Source organism: Cavia porcellus, unplaced genomic scaffold, assembly GCF_034190915.1.
Source record: "Cavia porcellus strain 051 isolate PalLab524CR breed Dunkin Hartley unplaced genomic scaffold, mCavPor4.1 scaffold_32, whole genome shotgun sequence".
NCBI classification, from domain to species: domain Eukaryota; kingdom Metazoa; phylum Chordata; class Mammalia; order Rodentia; family Caviidae; genus Cavia; species Cavia porcellus.
Genome location: NW_026947515.1, coordinates 5,380,120 through 5,393,231, shown reverse-complemented (window position 1 = coordinate 5,393,231; position 13,112 = coordinate 5,380,120). Strand labels below are relative to the sequence as shown.

Genomic DNA, 13,112 nt, shown 5'->3' with positions numbered 1-13,112 from the left:
TCCTGTGGGCACAACTTTCCCATAGCTATACCACCTATGTTGGGACAGTTTCACTCACATTTTAATTCAACTGCTTTGCCAGCTCCCTATTGCAGAGCTAAACAGATTGTATACATGTATTCTGGGTAGAGAGGAGCAGTCCCTCAAGTCCCCATCTTCAGGCTAGAGGCTCCGCCTCCTCCACCTTCTGTCAAGTAGCAGGTCTGTCATGCAATGCCAGGGAACTCCCACAGAGACTGTCCTAGTCATGGGACAGAAGGAGGTGGTGCTCCCTGGGTCATGCAGTATGACTTCAGCAGGAACCAGCAGTGATTCCAAGGCCAGCATGGGATTCACATTTCTACCACTTTTAAAGCCTTCAACTTGCCCTTGGGAGTCAGATGGACCCTTCCCAGTCTGTACATGTCTCTTATAATTATCAGTAGTCAGGTAAGTGAATATTCATTGCACAAGCAGAAACCCTCTTATGTTTTGAAGAGCACTATGAGCAGACTTTGATTTTTAGGTCAAAGTACACTGGTGTTTGTGAGGAAGTGCAGGAAGGAGACTTCTTCTACCTTACTAATCATATATTTACTTAAGAAATCATTTTGGTAGTATGTTTAAGAGTAACACATCTGACTACCTTAACATTCTGTGCATCTAATCCTCTATATGTCATGAAGAGAATTTTAGAAGATAGTCTAATCAACTTTGTTTTCATTAACTAAAAACTACCATGTGACTACCCAATAACGCCTGAATGAATAAACAAACCACAGCAAGCTATGCATTGAAAGTTTTCTAAAAAAAAAAAAAAAAACATAGAAAAACATTATATAATAACCTCAGAATGACTGATTGGTGAAAGATGGCAGAGAGGTCAAATTTTGTCCAGTCATTACATATATTTTCAAAATATGACAAGACACATGTATGATAGAAGACAGGTCAGTCTGTGCTTATCTGATACAAGAGATAATACTCTGTTCTATCAAGAGTTGCTGTGTATCAGGAATCCAGGAGGCTTTGCTGGGGCTGCTACCATAGTAGCTTGGTGCATATGGCTACACACTCAGTGAATATGCTACTAGGGCAGAATATACTCTAAGGCTCAGTCCCTTGCCTACAGGCAAGACTCAGGACAAAAGACTGCTGTCTCCTCTGTCTGTTTTCCCTTTTGTTGCTCAAGGTTCATCAGCCTCTCCTCAGTGAAAGTGCAGAGATATCTGTGACTTCTTCAGAGCCAGAGATCCAGAGAAGGATCAAAAAAAAAAAAAAACAAAAAACCAAAAAGACAACCTAGGATACTAAATAGAACACAGGAAAACATCAGGAGAGGTTGGTCAAAGTTATTTGTGTGAACCTTAGTAGACTATCACATAACCTCTGCCATATTTAGTTATTTAAGAGTGAGTCAGGAAATGGAGAGAGAGCTCAGGATACACTTGCTTACCATGCATGAGGCTCTGGGCTCAATTTCAGCACCACTAATGCAAAATAATAACACTAAATAATAATAAGCTAGTAAGTTAGGCCCGTAATATAGGGAAAAGTCCTTTCAGGAAATGGGCACCAGAAGATGAGCTCTCAGCAACTGAGCAGGTCATAGGTCATAGGCCTGGTGGCTCACACAGGTGTGAATACAGGAGCTATGGACATCGATTTGGGGGTGTAGCTCCATCCATAACGCTTGCTTAGCCTGTGTGTGAGGTACTGATTTGAGGCCCCAGCACCAATACATAGAAGAAATTGAGATGCTTAGGGAAAATAAGGATGGCTGAATCAAGGCACTTCCACCCCCTCATGAAGGCCCCAGGGAAGCATGTGCAGGAGGTAAGTCTCATTTATACCACCACACAGCAGGAGCCAGGAATTGTGTGCACTGTATTCTCCCTCTATCCTACCCTTTGCTGGATTTCACTTCTAATTCTGTGCTCTACATGTGACATCAGCCCACAGATTTTACAAATGTCATCACACACCACTGATGATATCCCCAGGTAGCAGATGCCAGGATGACCACCATAGAGCAGAGGAACACATTTGGAAGGTCCTGAGAGGCATGGTGACTTGTCTAGGATTACACAGGAAGTCAGAATGACATGTTCAATCTAAACCCCTATCTTTTGCCTCAAAGCGAGACACTACCTGCACTGCTATTTTTTCTCAGTCCTCAGAAAGCTTTGCATCCTGCCAAGGATCCATCACTTGGTTGAAGAAGCTTTTGTTTATTGTGAAGGACAATGGGGAGTCATTCTATGGGCTTCCACGTTATCCAGAGAAGGAATCTCTGTGAGCTATCATGGAACCAGGTTCACAGAGAAATCATGGAGAGAGCTGGTGGGTGTCTTTAATCATCAATTTACTAGACTCTGACAGATGTAATGAACAGATTAAATATACACACTGCTCTCTTTTGCTTCAATGTTGTGCAGGCCACACAGTCACCCTGGGGAGCAGAACAAGTAATACCCACACTACTGTGAATGTGCCTAACTTCCTGGCCTCTGTACATGTGAACACATAACAGGGTAAGAGGAGTTCTTCTAAGGCATACAGAATGGGGTGATGCATCATTATATAAACTGAAGATGGAGGAAAGGCAGGCAGAACCCACACTCTCTGCCCACTAACTTTGCAGATATTTATAGCACAGCACCGCTCTAGAGTGACCATGACTAGAGTAACACTGCAGATATCACCCTGGATCACAGAGATGACAGGCCACAAGGGTTGGAAAGGGAGGTGTATGTCAGGCTTTGCTAAAGAATGGAGGAAAAGTGGTTGCAGCACTATTAGGGACTTCTATCAGCACATGAGGAGCACATGGGCCAGCAATGACCCATTCAAGCCCAAGAAAAGGCTGGGGCAGGGCTCTCTGCCACTGGAGCAGGAGGTTGATGTCCATCTCTATAAGATGCCTAGCTGAGTTGGACCAACCTGAGCTCACTGAAAATGAGAACTGCAGTCAGGAGGGTTTGGCCTGGGTCTGTGGCCTCCTAGGAAGTGCATGGGACACTTTACACAGACAAAGACTCCAAGACTTGAGACCTCCTGCAACACTGAGGCATGCACAAGTGAGTGGGTTGAAGAAGGATGGGAAGCTTTGCTGGGGTGGATTTGTGCACAGAACTGTTTGTGGCAGGTACTGGGAAGTTCTAGGGCCTGCAAGGAACAAGGACAGTTGGTGATTTTTCTCTTTCTGCTGACACAGGGTAGTACCTAACTGAGCTCAAGTCCAACATACAGAGTTTATACTGGATCCACCTCCAGTGACCTCTCGAGCTTTGGGATCAAAGTGAAAACTAAGGCCAGGTACTCTGTCTTGAGGAACTCTTGAGCTGAGGCTTTTACTGGCTCCACAGCAAGCATCCTGAGCTCCACTTAGGGCCAAGTCCTGCAAAGCACCTGCCTTTCCTTTCCTCTTTCCTTGCACCCCTTGTTTTATTTTCAGTTTTCATTTCTACTCCTAAGTCTGTAATTCTTTTAAAGATTAAATTCTAGGACAATTTAAAATAATAATTAAGATACCATTCCTTTCCTCATGTTCAATTCAGTAACATATAAGCACATCATCAATTTGTACAATTTCCACATCTGTTGAGTTCCAGCTTTCTGCTCAGTTTTGGACCCATCCATACCCCTGTCCTCTCCTGCTATACCCCACCCACCTCTGACCTTTTTTCACTGTGATTTAGTACTCTGGGTCTTTAATAATAATGTATTAGAGTCTGTTCAGTCAAATTTTATTGGATGACACTGACTGCTATTGCTCTTTGATAGAAGAGAAAACCCCAGATAGTCAAAATCTATCAGGAAAATATAGAGATCATTGTGTGTCTACTCATCTTTTCATGTTGGGAAAGCTTTCCCATGATTTCAGTGATAGAGGGGAGCTAGAAAGGTCTGATTCATTGCATTTGAAAAGCAGAAACAAGAATATAGAAACCACAACAAGAAAACTTTCCTTACAAGCCATATTCAGACAGATAGTTTGTGATACAGATGTGAAAGAGGTTTCAAGACTCCATTCTGTGAGAGATGAAAAATACTTGTAATTCAAAAGAGAATCACCACATGTGGCCAACAAATGCAGATAACACTAAGCCTTCCAAAACTGATTCATGCAGGCACACATCCCTGAGATGTGCTGTGTCTCCATGTGATGGCAGGTTTTAAGGCAGGTGTTGAACAGCACTGGGGAGACTATGGGGGTGGAGCAGAGCCCTGTCTTGCATCTCCCATCAGAGCACTACGCAAGTGTCCCTGGATCTGGCAGGATTAATAATAGAGTTTTATCTCTCACAGAGAACTGCGCAACTTTGAAAGATTTCTTTTCAAGAGTTTGATTCACAGCTGTTTGAAGCAGGAAGGAATTGGGACTATTCCTATCTTCCATGTAAAGGGTATGGGGCATCAGTGTGGGCCACAAAAACCAGGGAAAGAAGCTAAGGAATCTGATCATGAAATAATACATGGATGTGAGAACAAAGACTCGGTTTTGAAAGTGAAATGTCTCTGATATCAATGTGCATCCACACATAGACATGTAAGAATCTACATCCAAGAACGATGTCTCAGCAGTGTAGTTACTTATGATGACACTGGCTCAAAATAAAATAATTTTAAAAACAGAATTTACCGTTGTTCAGTGTAAGGCCCTTGTCATAGTTTATGTCTGTGGCCCCCAGGCCTCGAGCGTTTATTATGCATCTGTGACCAGTTCATTTTTTAGCATTTGGATTAAGGGTGTGAGTGCTACACAGGCCTAGGCATGGAGCCAAAATGTGATATAATTGCAGTAAATAGGCCTGTCTTGCTCTTTTGCCTGTTTCCTCCTTGCTGTTTGCAGCCACCATGAACTGTGGCCCCGCCAGTCCTGTCTGCCTTTGAGCCACCTGAGTACGGACTGAAAACTCCAAATCTGTAAGAAGTAAACCTTTCCTTTCCCAACTTTTGGTATCAGGTATTTTTTCTCAGCAACCCATAAAAAGTAACTAAGACATCCCTGCATTCAATTCCCAGAATTCTGTTAAGGAAAATACAAACAAACAAAAAACAAAAAACAAAAAGCTGGGAGCAACATGAGGGGCTTCAGAGTACCATTGCCTGGTCTTTCTGAAGAGCTGTGTGCCCCAAGTAGCTTGAACCTCCACACCTTTCTTGGGCACTTTGATTTTAAAAAAGATCAATTCCATGAGGGATTTAGAAAGGAGGATGTTCACCCAAGAATGCAAAATCTTAGTGACAATGGAGAAGAAATTCTCAATTCTCTCCTAAACTGCATGGTGACCACAGTTAATAAAAAGGATAGCTTTCAAAACTGCTAAACAATGGGATTATAGTCCCAATAACTCTGAAAGAATTTGTAGGTTAAGAAGGTCCTATATACTTTATCTAGACTGATTCTTTTTAAAAAGGAGCCATAGGTCAAAAGCACATTTTATCCCATAAACATACATAATCATTGTGAATTTCTAAGGATGGATAGCCTGTACCTGTACTCCCAGCACTCTGGGAGGTTAAGGAAGAAGAAGCACAAGTTTAAACCAAACCTGGGGAACTGAGTAAATTATTTTGACCCTGTTCTAAAAATTTTAAAAAATTGAAACAAAGACAAAAACAAATTTTAAAAGTGCATACATATACAGCTCATGCAGAAATTCCCAGGATCACTGAATATAGTATACAAACTGCATAGTATGAAACTATGCAGTTTCATAGTATATAAAGTTATATAGCATATAAAGTATACTATATTTTCATATATATAAACTGCATAGGATGAAAACTTTAATCTACTTATAAGTGTTTTCATATTTTCTCTATTAATATCTACTTGTGCTACATTAAAATAAGAAAAGATGAAAAAGGGGTTGTTTGTTTTGTTCTGAGACAAGATCTTGCTATGTACTGCAGGCTGACCTTGACTCACCAAGTATTTCAGGCTAGCCTCACACTCCCTGTGATCCTGGTGTCTAACCCACCTGAGTGCTGAGATTACAGGCATGCACCACCATGCCTTGCAGTAAAGTGTTTTTTTTTTATCTTTTTATTTTAAAGAGGATAAAACCAAATGAAACAAAACCAAATAGACTCAATCAAAACAAAAAGATGACCCTGGTACATGACTTAAAAACAAAATCCAACAGTAGGTTGTGTGGCCTATCTCTCAGCCTGCCCAGAAAATGACTCAACACCTTGCTGAACTCCAAATTTATCCAGATAATTGGGCAAATTCCTAGATTTTGAAAGATGTCTTAAACATGCTTTGTTTAAGGACAAATTCATATCAAGTGCCAGGGAAAGAACACAGAACTTTGATTTAGTATTTCTAATTTCTGGAATTTATCCCAAGAAACAAAGATATATGCTCAACGCAGTTTTTCTAAGAGAAACTAGACTTGTGTACACAGTCAGTAATAGGATAACTAAGTACAAGTCTACCTATGCATGTAATATAAACATTCAACATTATGCAAATATATAAATGATGTGAGCAGAACTGGGTAGTAATCCTTAGAGACAGCCAAATATGGAGAAGATGGCTATTCTGCAGCAGAGTTTAACAATGTGGGTGAATTATCTTCATTTGTGGATTTAAATTTTTAAACACTACTTATCACACTTCCTCATGCCTCAAAGCCCCGGCCTGCATTCATTCTCCTCACAAAACCTAAACACCCAAGTGCCGCCAATATTAAAAGAAGCAGAATCCCCCTTATCAATGGAATGGACTGGAGCCAAAGCATGTACAGGTAGAATAATAACTACTGTCTTACTGTTACATCTAGGTCTTCTCTCAATCTCTGCAGGGAGGAGTTCTGAGTAGAATCCAATCGTCCTTTTGGGGTAAATGTCTGCGGCTCAGTATGGCCAAGCTCACTGACAGCAGAGGCCATGTGAAACCCCAAGCCACTGCACCACAGGTCCCACACCAGGGCTGGGCTCCCAGCAGCGCCTGTCAGGGGGGACCGGGGATCCCGGGGCGACGTGTCAGGCCTGGCCATGCTGATCCCCTACGCAGAAGAGAGAGGAAGGGAGAGAGGGGCCCTGCAGACCTCAGGCCAGGTCGCCCCTACTCCGCGCCCGCTACCGCCCTGGGCCCCCGACCCAAGACATCCCGCCCTGGGCACTTGCGCCGCTAACATCAGGGCCACCGGGCCAAGCCGCCACTCACCTTGGGCTTAGCCCTTCTACCTGTCCCAGACCCCAACCCTGGCCCCGCCACAGCCTAGGCCGCCTAAGGAAGAGCGCTCCAGTCTCCAGATGGCGTTGCTAGCTGCAAAATAGCGACTCCATGCACAAGACCAGCATCCACTGCAAAGCAAGGCCGGGGCGGGCGGGATGAGCTGGGATGTGCAGGCCCGTGGCTCAGGGTGGTCCATGGGCGCGGCCCGCCCAGGTTGGGCCTGGTGGAGTGTAATCTTCCTTTGAGGCCAGGGGGTGGGGTCAAGCAATGTGAGAGGCGGGCAAGGGGCGGGGCCAGAACCTGGGACACAATAAGTGCATAATCCTCCTGTGAGGCAACAATGACGCAGTGGGCATTGCATTGGGTTTTAGGGTCCCCCTGAGGCAGGATTTGGCTGCAGGTGGAGGTCTCTGATGAGGCTTCTGGGAGACCCAGCCCCAGGCCCATTATGAGAGGAAGCAGAGGAGTGGACTGAGGCTTGGAATTTATAGATTTCTGGACTCAAATCTTCCCGGGCCTGACACCTTAGGCACACTGCTTCTCTTCTGGGAGCCTCAATTTCCACTATTGTTACTCTGCTGTTATTTTCCTTTGAAATATTGAGGGTGTGTTCCATTAAAAAAAAAACAACCCTGAGGAATGGTAATACTCATCTCTGGGCACTGCTGTGAAGATCTGATGAAAACCCTGCAGAGCTCTTCCCATGGTTCCTAACATATAGCAAGTGCCCAGGTATCACTGCTATTTGCCTTGTTGCCCTTCTTTATTACAGAGAAATGAGTGCTTTAGGTGTCCATCGTTGAATTTCTTCATAACTTATAAGTACGTTTACATGTGAATATAACATACTAACAAGCATATTTAACACTTATGGATATCAGGCCAGGGCCTCTTTGAGGCACTTTACATATGTTAATTCTTACAAGAGTAGGAGTTAGGAATTATCTTCATTTTCATAGCTGTGTGAGCCTAGACACCAACATTAAATACCATTTCCAATGACAAATCAAGGGACAGAATTTTAACCCAGTGGGCTTTGCACCAACATCTCTCTTAACAAACCGATACTTAGCACAGCACCGCTGCAGTTCCGCTTTGGATTTTTCAGTTTTGCTGTTGTGGCTGCCTCAATGTCTTGAATCAGTTCAAACTATTTACCTTTCATGGTCATTTTGATTTTGGAGAAGAATCTGAAGTCACAAGGATCCCGATCTGGTGAATTCGGTGGATGAGGCTGCACCATAATGTATTTATGAACCTTCCTTTTCATTGAATGGCATTCAGCAACTGCATTCACTATATTTTTTATCTCATTTTATAAAGAGACTCACAAAGGAGGACTTCCAAACTGCTTCAGAAAAGAAAGAACAAATGTAGAAGTATGTTTGAAGCAAGGAGATGTATTTTCTTCAATTTATTTTTAAGGAGATGTTTTTTAAGGAGGATTAATGGGCATGTATCTTTTGTTTTAGTAAATTTTAAAAGTTTGAATATTAGCTGTATATTTTGATCAGCCTTTGTACTTCTTCCTTGAGGTTGTTAATTAAACATCTGCATATTCGCTATCCCTTATACAAAATGATTCGGACCAGAAGTGTTAGGAATTCCTGAATTTTTTTTTATTGAAGAACTTGCATAGGACATAATATATTGTCTTGAGGATGGGACCCAAGTTTAAATATGAAATTTATTTATAGTTCATATATAATTCAAACTCATAGCCTGAAGGCAGTTTTATATATTTTTAATAATTTTGTGTTTGATATGCGTACTATGTTGTTTCTCTGGTGTGGGAAACTGAAAATGTAGATAAGAGGCAAAATAAAATAAATATTGTGAACATTATCTAATGAGATGGGGAATTAGGGATGGAGGAGGGAGAAAGGAAGGAAGGGAAAAGAAAAAAATGATGAGAAAAGAAGGAAACAAAACTTTCATAAATAAGGAGGGGAAGGGAGTTGAAGCAAAAGTAGGAGAATGGAGAATAAATAATTCATAACATGTATGCTGGAAATTTCCCATGATTAACATGATCGTTATTTACACCTAACATGTACCAATAATCTTAATTAAAAACATTTTGTATCTGAAACAAAATTTGTTGCTGTGAAATTTTCAACTTTTGGCATAAAACATCTGTACTCAAAAGTTTTGGACTTTGTAGCATTCAGACTTCAGACTTTGGATTAGGAATGCTTAGCATGTATTTGAATAATGATATGATGAATATCGTCCCTACCTCAATAGACTGTAAAGTTCATGGTGAGAGAATGAGAGGAGGCTCTTTGCCTCTACTAATGTCATGGTAAACATAAATAAACGTAAATGTCAGTGCCCTTCCCAAGCCTCATGCAATCATGGATGCGACCAAATCCAGTATTTCTGATTGATTGTCTAGTGCTTAGATTGGTGTTATGTGTGCTCCATGTGCAGTGGAGTGGAGCTAGCCTACATTGTACCTGAGAGAAGAAGGTGTTTCTTTCTTTTTGCTGTTCTTGCTTGCGTTTTGTAGACATCACAAACTGCTGCCCCTCAGCCATTTCATTTTGCTTTGGAGCCAACTGAGTGTGGACTGAAATCTCTTACCTGTAAGAAATAAACCTCTCCTTCTTTCATGTTGGGCATCAGGTATTTTGTCTCAATAACCAGTGAAAAGTAAGTAAGACAACTGGGAATAACTGTATCTCAGTACCCAACTCAATGCCTAACACAAGAATGGTGCACTTTTTTTGACAGAAAGAAAACAAGCAGTAGCACACAATTATAGATTTGTATCACATGGAATGTCTCTACTTCCAAGGTTCTGCAGTGAAATGTGGTCTCATCAGTTTTCCTCTCTGAGGGCACTAAGCTTGTCATTTCTTTTGCTTTATTGTGGCAAATAATGCTCCTCTATCCAGTTTTCATTCTCCCTATGGTCTTAGAAATCAATTGTAAGCTGTTATACAGTGTTATGCTGGGCATGGAACTAAGGACTTCCTTCATACGAGGCAAGTGCTCTACTTCAAGACATATTCCAGCCCTCCCTTTCTTATTCCTGGAGTTTAGACCATGGGAATATGCTATGGTGGATTTCCAGCACAAATGACTTACCAGGGAACTACAGTATTAGCCGCAAGCTGACTGAAGTTATAGGACAGTCTACTGTAATCAAGAACTGCCCAATTGAGCCTCACCAAACCAGAAAATTGATTAATAATTATAAAATTTTGCAATAAGGTGCTGAGTTTGGGAATGCTTTGTTATACAACAATGGCTAAGGAGCAAGAAAGGAGCAAGAGAGGCAATATTCACAATAACCAAGGCAAGCAATCAGTCTAGGTATGTGTCAGCAAGAGAATGGGCAAAGCAAACGTGGCATGCACATGTGCACACAGACATACACACACCATCTCACACACACACACACACACACACACACACATCCTGTTCAACCATAAAGAAGAATGAAATCTAGTCATATGCAGAAAAGTTCAGGGAAGTGGAGGATATCATGTTTAACAAAATAATTCAGACACAGACCAATAGTGCATGTTTTCTCTCATATGTGGAAAATAGAAAAAAAAAAAGTAGAAGAGAGGCTACACAGGACTACACAGGCCTGGGAGGACAGTTAGGAGAGAGGGTGAAGGTAGGAGAGGGCTTGACAAACTTGAGCAATGCACAGTATATGCATATATGAAAATACCATAATGAGTCTTCTTACTCTGTACAACTAGTATGTGTCAATAATTATATTTTTTTAATGGAAAGGAAATGGCACAAATTTTAAAGCATGTGTGCAGTTTCAGGCTAATGCAGACTTTGCTTAGTAATCTCTTGCCCCTTTGGGGCAAACACAAGATATCGGAGAGCCTAGATTGCTGGAAAAATATCAATGGCCATATTCAAAGCTCAGACTCTTGCATGTGGAACATGAATCAAGATGTTAAAGGCTAAGTATCTTTCTATCTTTGATAAAAGTGTTTTTATTTTCCCCCAAGCAATGTATTGTACCAGAGTGGTTCCCTGACTACAGATGTTGGGAGGGTAGGGGGATGACTGTCTGGCTCCAGGAACAGGGTTTGCATGCTGACTCTACTATTGCAGAAATGATCTCGAACAGATCCTCTTACTTTTCCACGCTTTGTTTTCACACTTAAAAGTGATCACTTATTTTAGCAGCTATGTAGAGAATGCAGATGAGAAATAGCATTTCCATGGTGTTCATGAGTCAGAGGTGGCCAGAGTGTTTTGCAGCTGTTCTTCAGCTTTGCATCTCTGGCCATCAAGGATGGACAAGGCTCTTGTGTTTCCCTAAGGATAACAGGAGGACAATGGCTTCTCCTGCAGCGGGAGGCAGCAGAGGCCTAAATCAGGTCACTTTGCAATGGGGCTTTGAATGTTTTGTCATTGAATCCTTTCCCCACCTCTAATTTTTCTTTTTCTGTTGCCCCTAAATCATTGTTTTGGTAATTATGATAATATTTACACATTTCAAAAGGTCCAACAAACAAGGAGGAAAAATTAGAAATATTTGCTCTTTTTGTATGTAGAGGGGGAACTATCATTGGTACATTTTTAGCCTCCCTTTTCCTGTTAACAATTTATTGCAGACATGGTTCCAGTGTGATTAATTTAGGTTTACAGCATTATAACAGGAATCAGTGAAATAGGAATTAGGATTCTTTCAGGCATTAAGCACAGAAGCTGCCAAATGGAGTCAGGGTGTCTAAAATGGAGCCTGCTGAGTTGTGACCCTCCAGGCACTTTACAAAAACATCTGCTGAATGTGCCTCAGCTGTTCAGGAACTTTCTAGAACATGACCAGGCAGGCCATTGCCTGAAAGGTACATGGGCTGTGCATGGGCACTGTGTGAGCACTTTTTGGCCTGTTTTGGGGACTCAAGGAAGATTTTCTTGGGTGAGGCCCCAAGGTTAGAGAATGTACATGTTCAAGACATCAGCAACAGTGGCAGGCAGTATGGAGCAGAGCAGAGGACCACTTTTTGTTATATAATTCTTACACAGGTTGTTATCTCATATTTACATTCTTGTGCAGTCCTCTAACCATCCCAAGGGAGTTCATATGTGCTAAGTCATGGTTACATAAATATACCCCACTGTGTGCCTGTGCAGACAAGCATGGTCATGTCCTCAGTTGTCTTTAGATGTCCCCGAACTGTGAAGCAGTTGGAGTGGTTCCACACAACACTTCCTAGATTGAACCCTGAAAAGTAGGAAGTCTTCCATAGGGTAGCTCTTTTCTAAAACCATTAAAACTTCTAGACAAAGACTCCCTCATGGGTATCCTACTCAGAACCCCCTCCTTGCTGGTGGGAACTGTACTCCCTTGTCCTTTGTATCTATAAGAGTGGAGGAACCTAAGGGGTAAATTGCTTGTGATGTCCCCAGAGACAGCAGGGAAGTAGACATGAGAACAATAGCAGCAGCAGGCAGCAAGCAGAAAGAACAATTGTGTCTTTATTGTCCAGCCTCTGTATATGTTATTATGTTTCTTGCATGCTGGCCTCCAAGTGGTGTCACAGGCTGATGACCATGCCTCTACCACAAGGATCTCTTGGGGACAATTATAATCCAAACCATCACACATACAAGCAAAAAGCATTTCTCATGTGTTCTTCCCTCAGGGGACAAAAGTGGTGTCTGACTCATATCGCCTGCACTTTGTTCCCCTCAGTGGGACACTGATCTTCTTACAGCAGAGGAAACAGAAATGTACTAATTATTCAGTGTTAACTACAAAACAACAGAAGTCAAAAGAAATAGTACATGGGAAACAGTGTTGCAATACAGGTGCACTGCTTCTAGACAGCCCCATAAGGCAGATATGGTAAAGTTTGTTGTAGGGGATTCCCAGTTATTTTCAGAGACAGCTCCCTGACAGGCAGACACCTGAGTCACACATGCATCTGACTGTTACTTAACAAGGATTTTC

General features: G+C 41.9%; 1 protein-coding gene across 1 annotated transcript in view; it reads right to left on the bottom strand.

Annotated features, from left to right (window-relative positions):
* The window catches only part of LOC134474481 (zinc finger protein 345-like), a 97,811-nt gene extending 90,441 nt beyond the window's left edge, over positions 1 to 7,370 (bottom strand). The window contains exons 1-2 of the mRNA XM_063242651.1: positions 7,200 to 7,370; positions 6,765 to 7,001 (exon numbers count right to left, since the gene is read on the bottom strand). Coding sequence (XP_063098721.1) covers positions 6,765 to 7,001; positions 7,200 to 7,370 — 408 coding nt within the window. The remainder of the gene's footprint in view (positions 1 to 6,764; positions 7,002 to 7,199) is intronic.
* Positions 7,371 to 13,112: the final 5,742 nt, after the last annotated feature.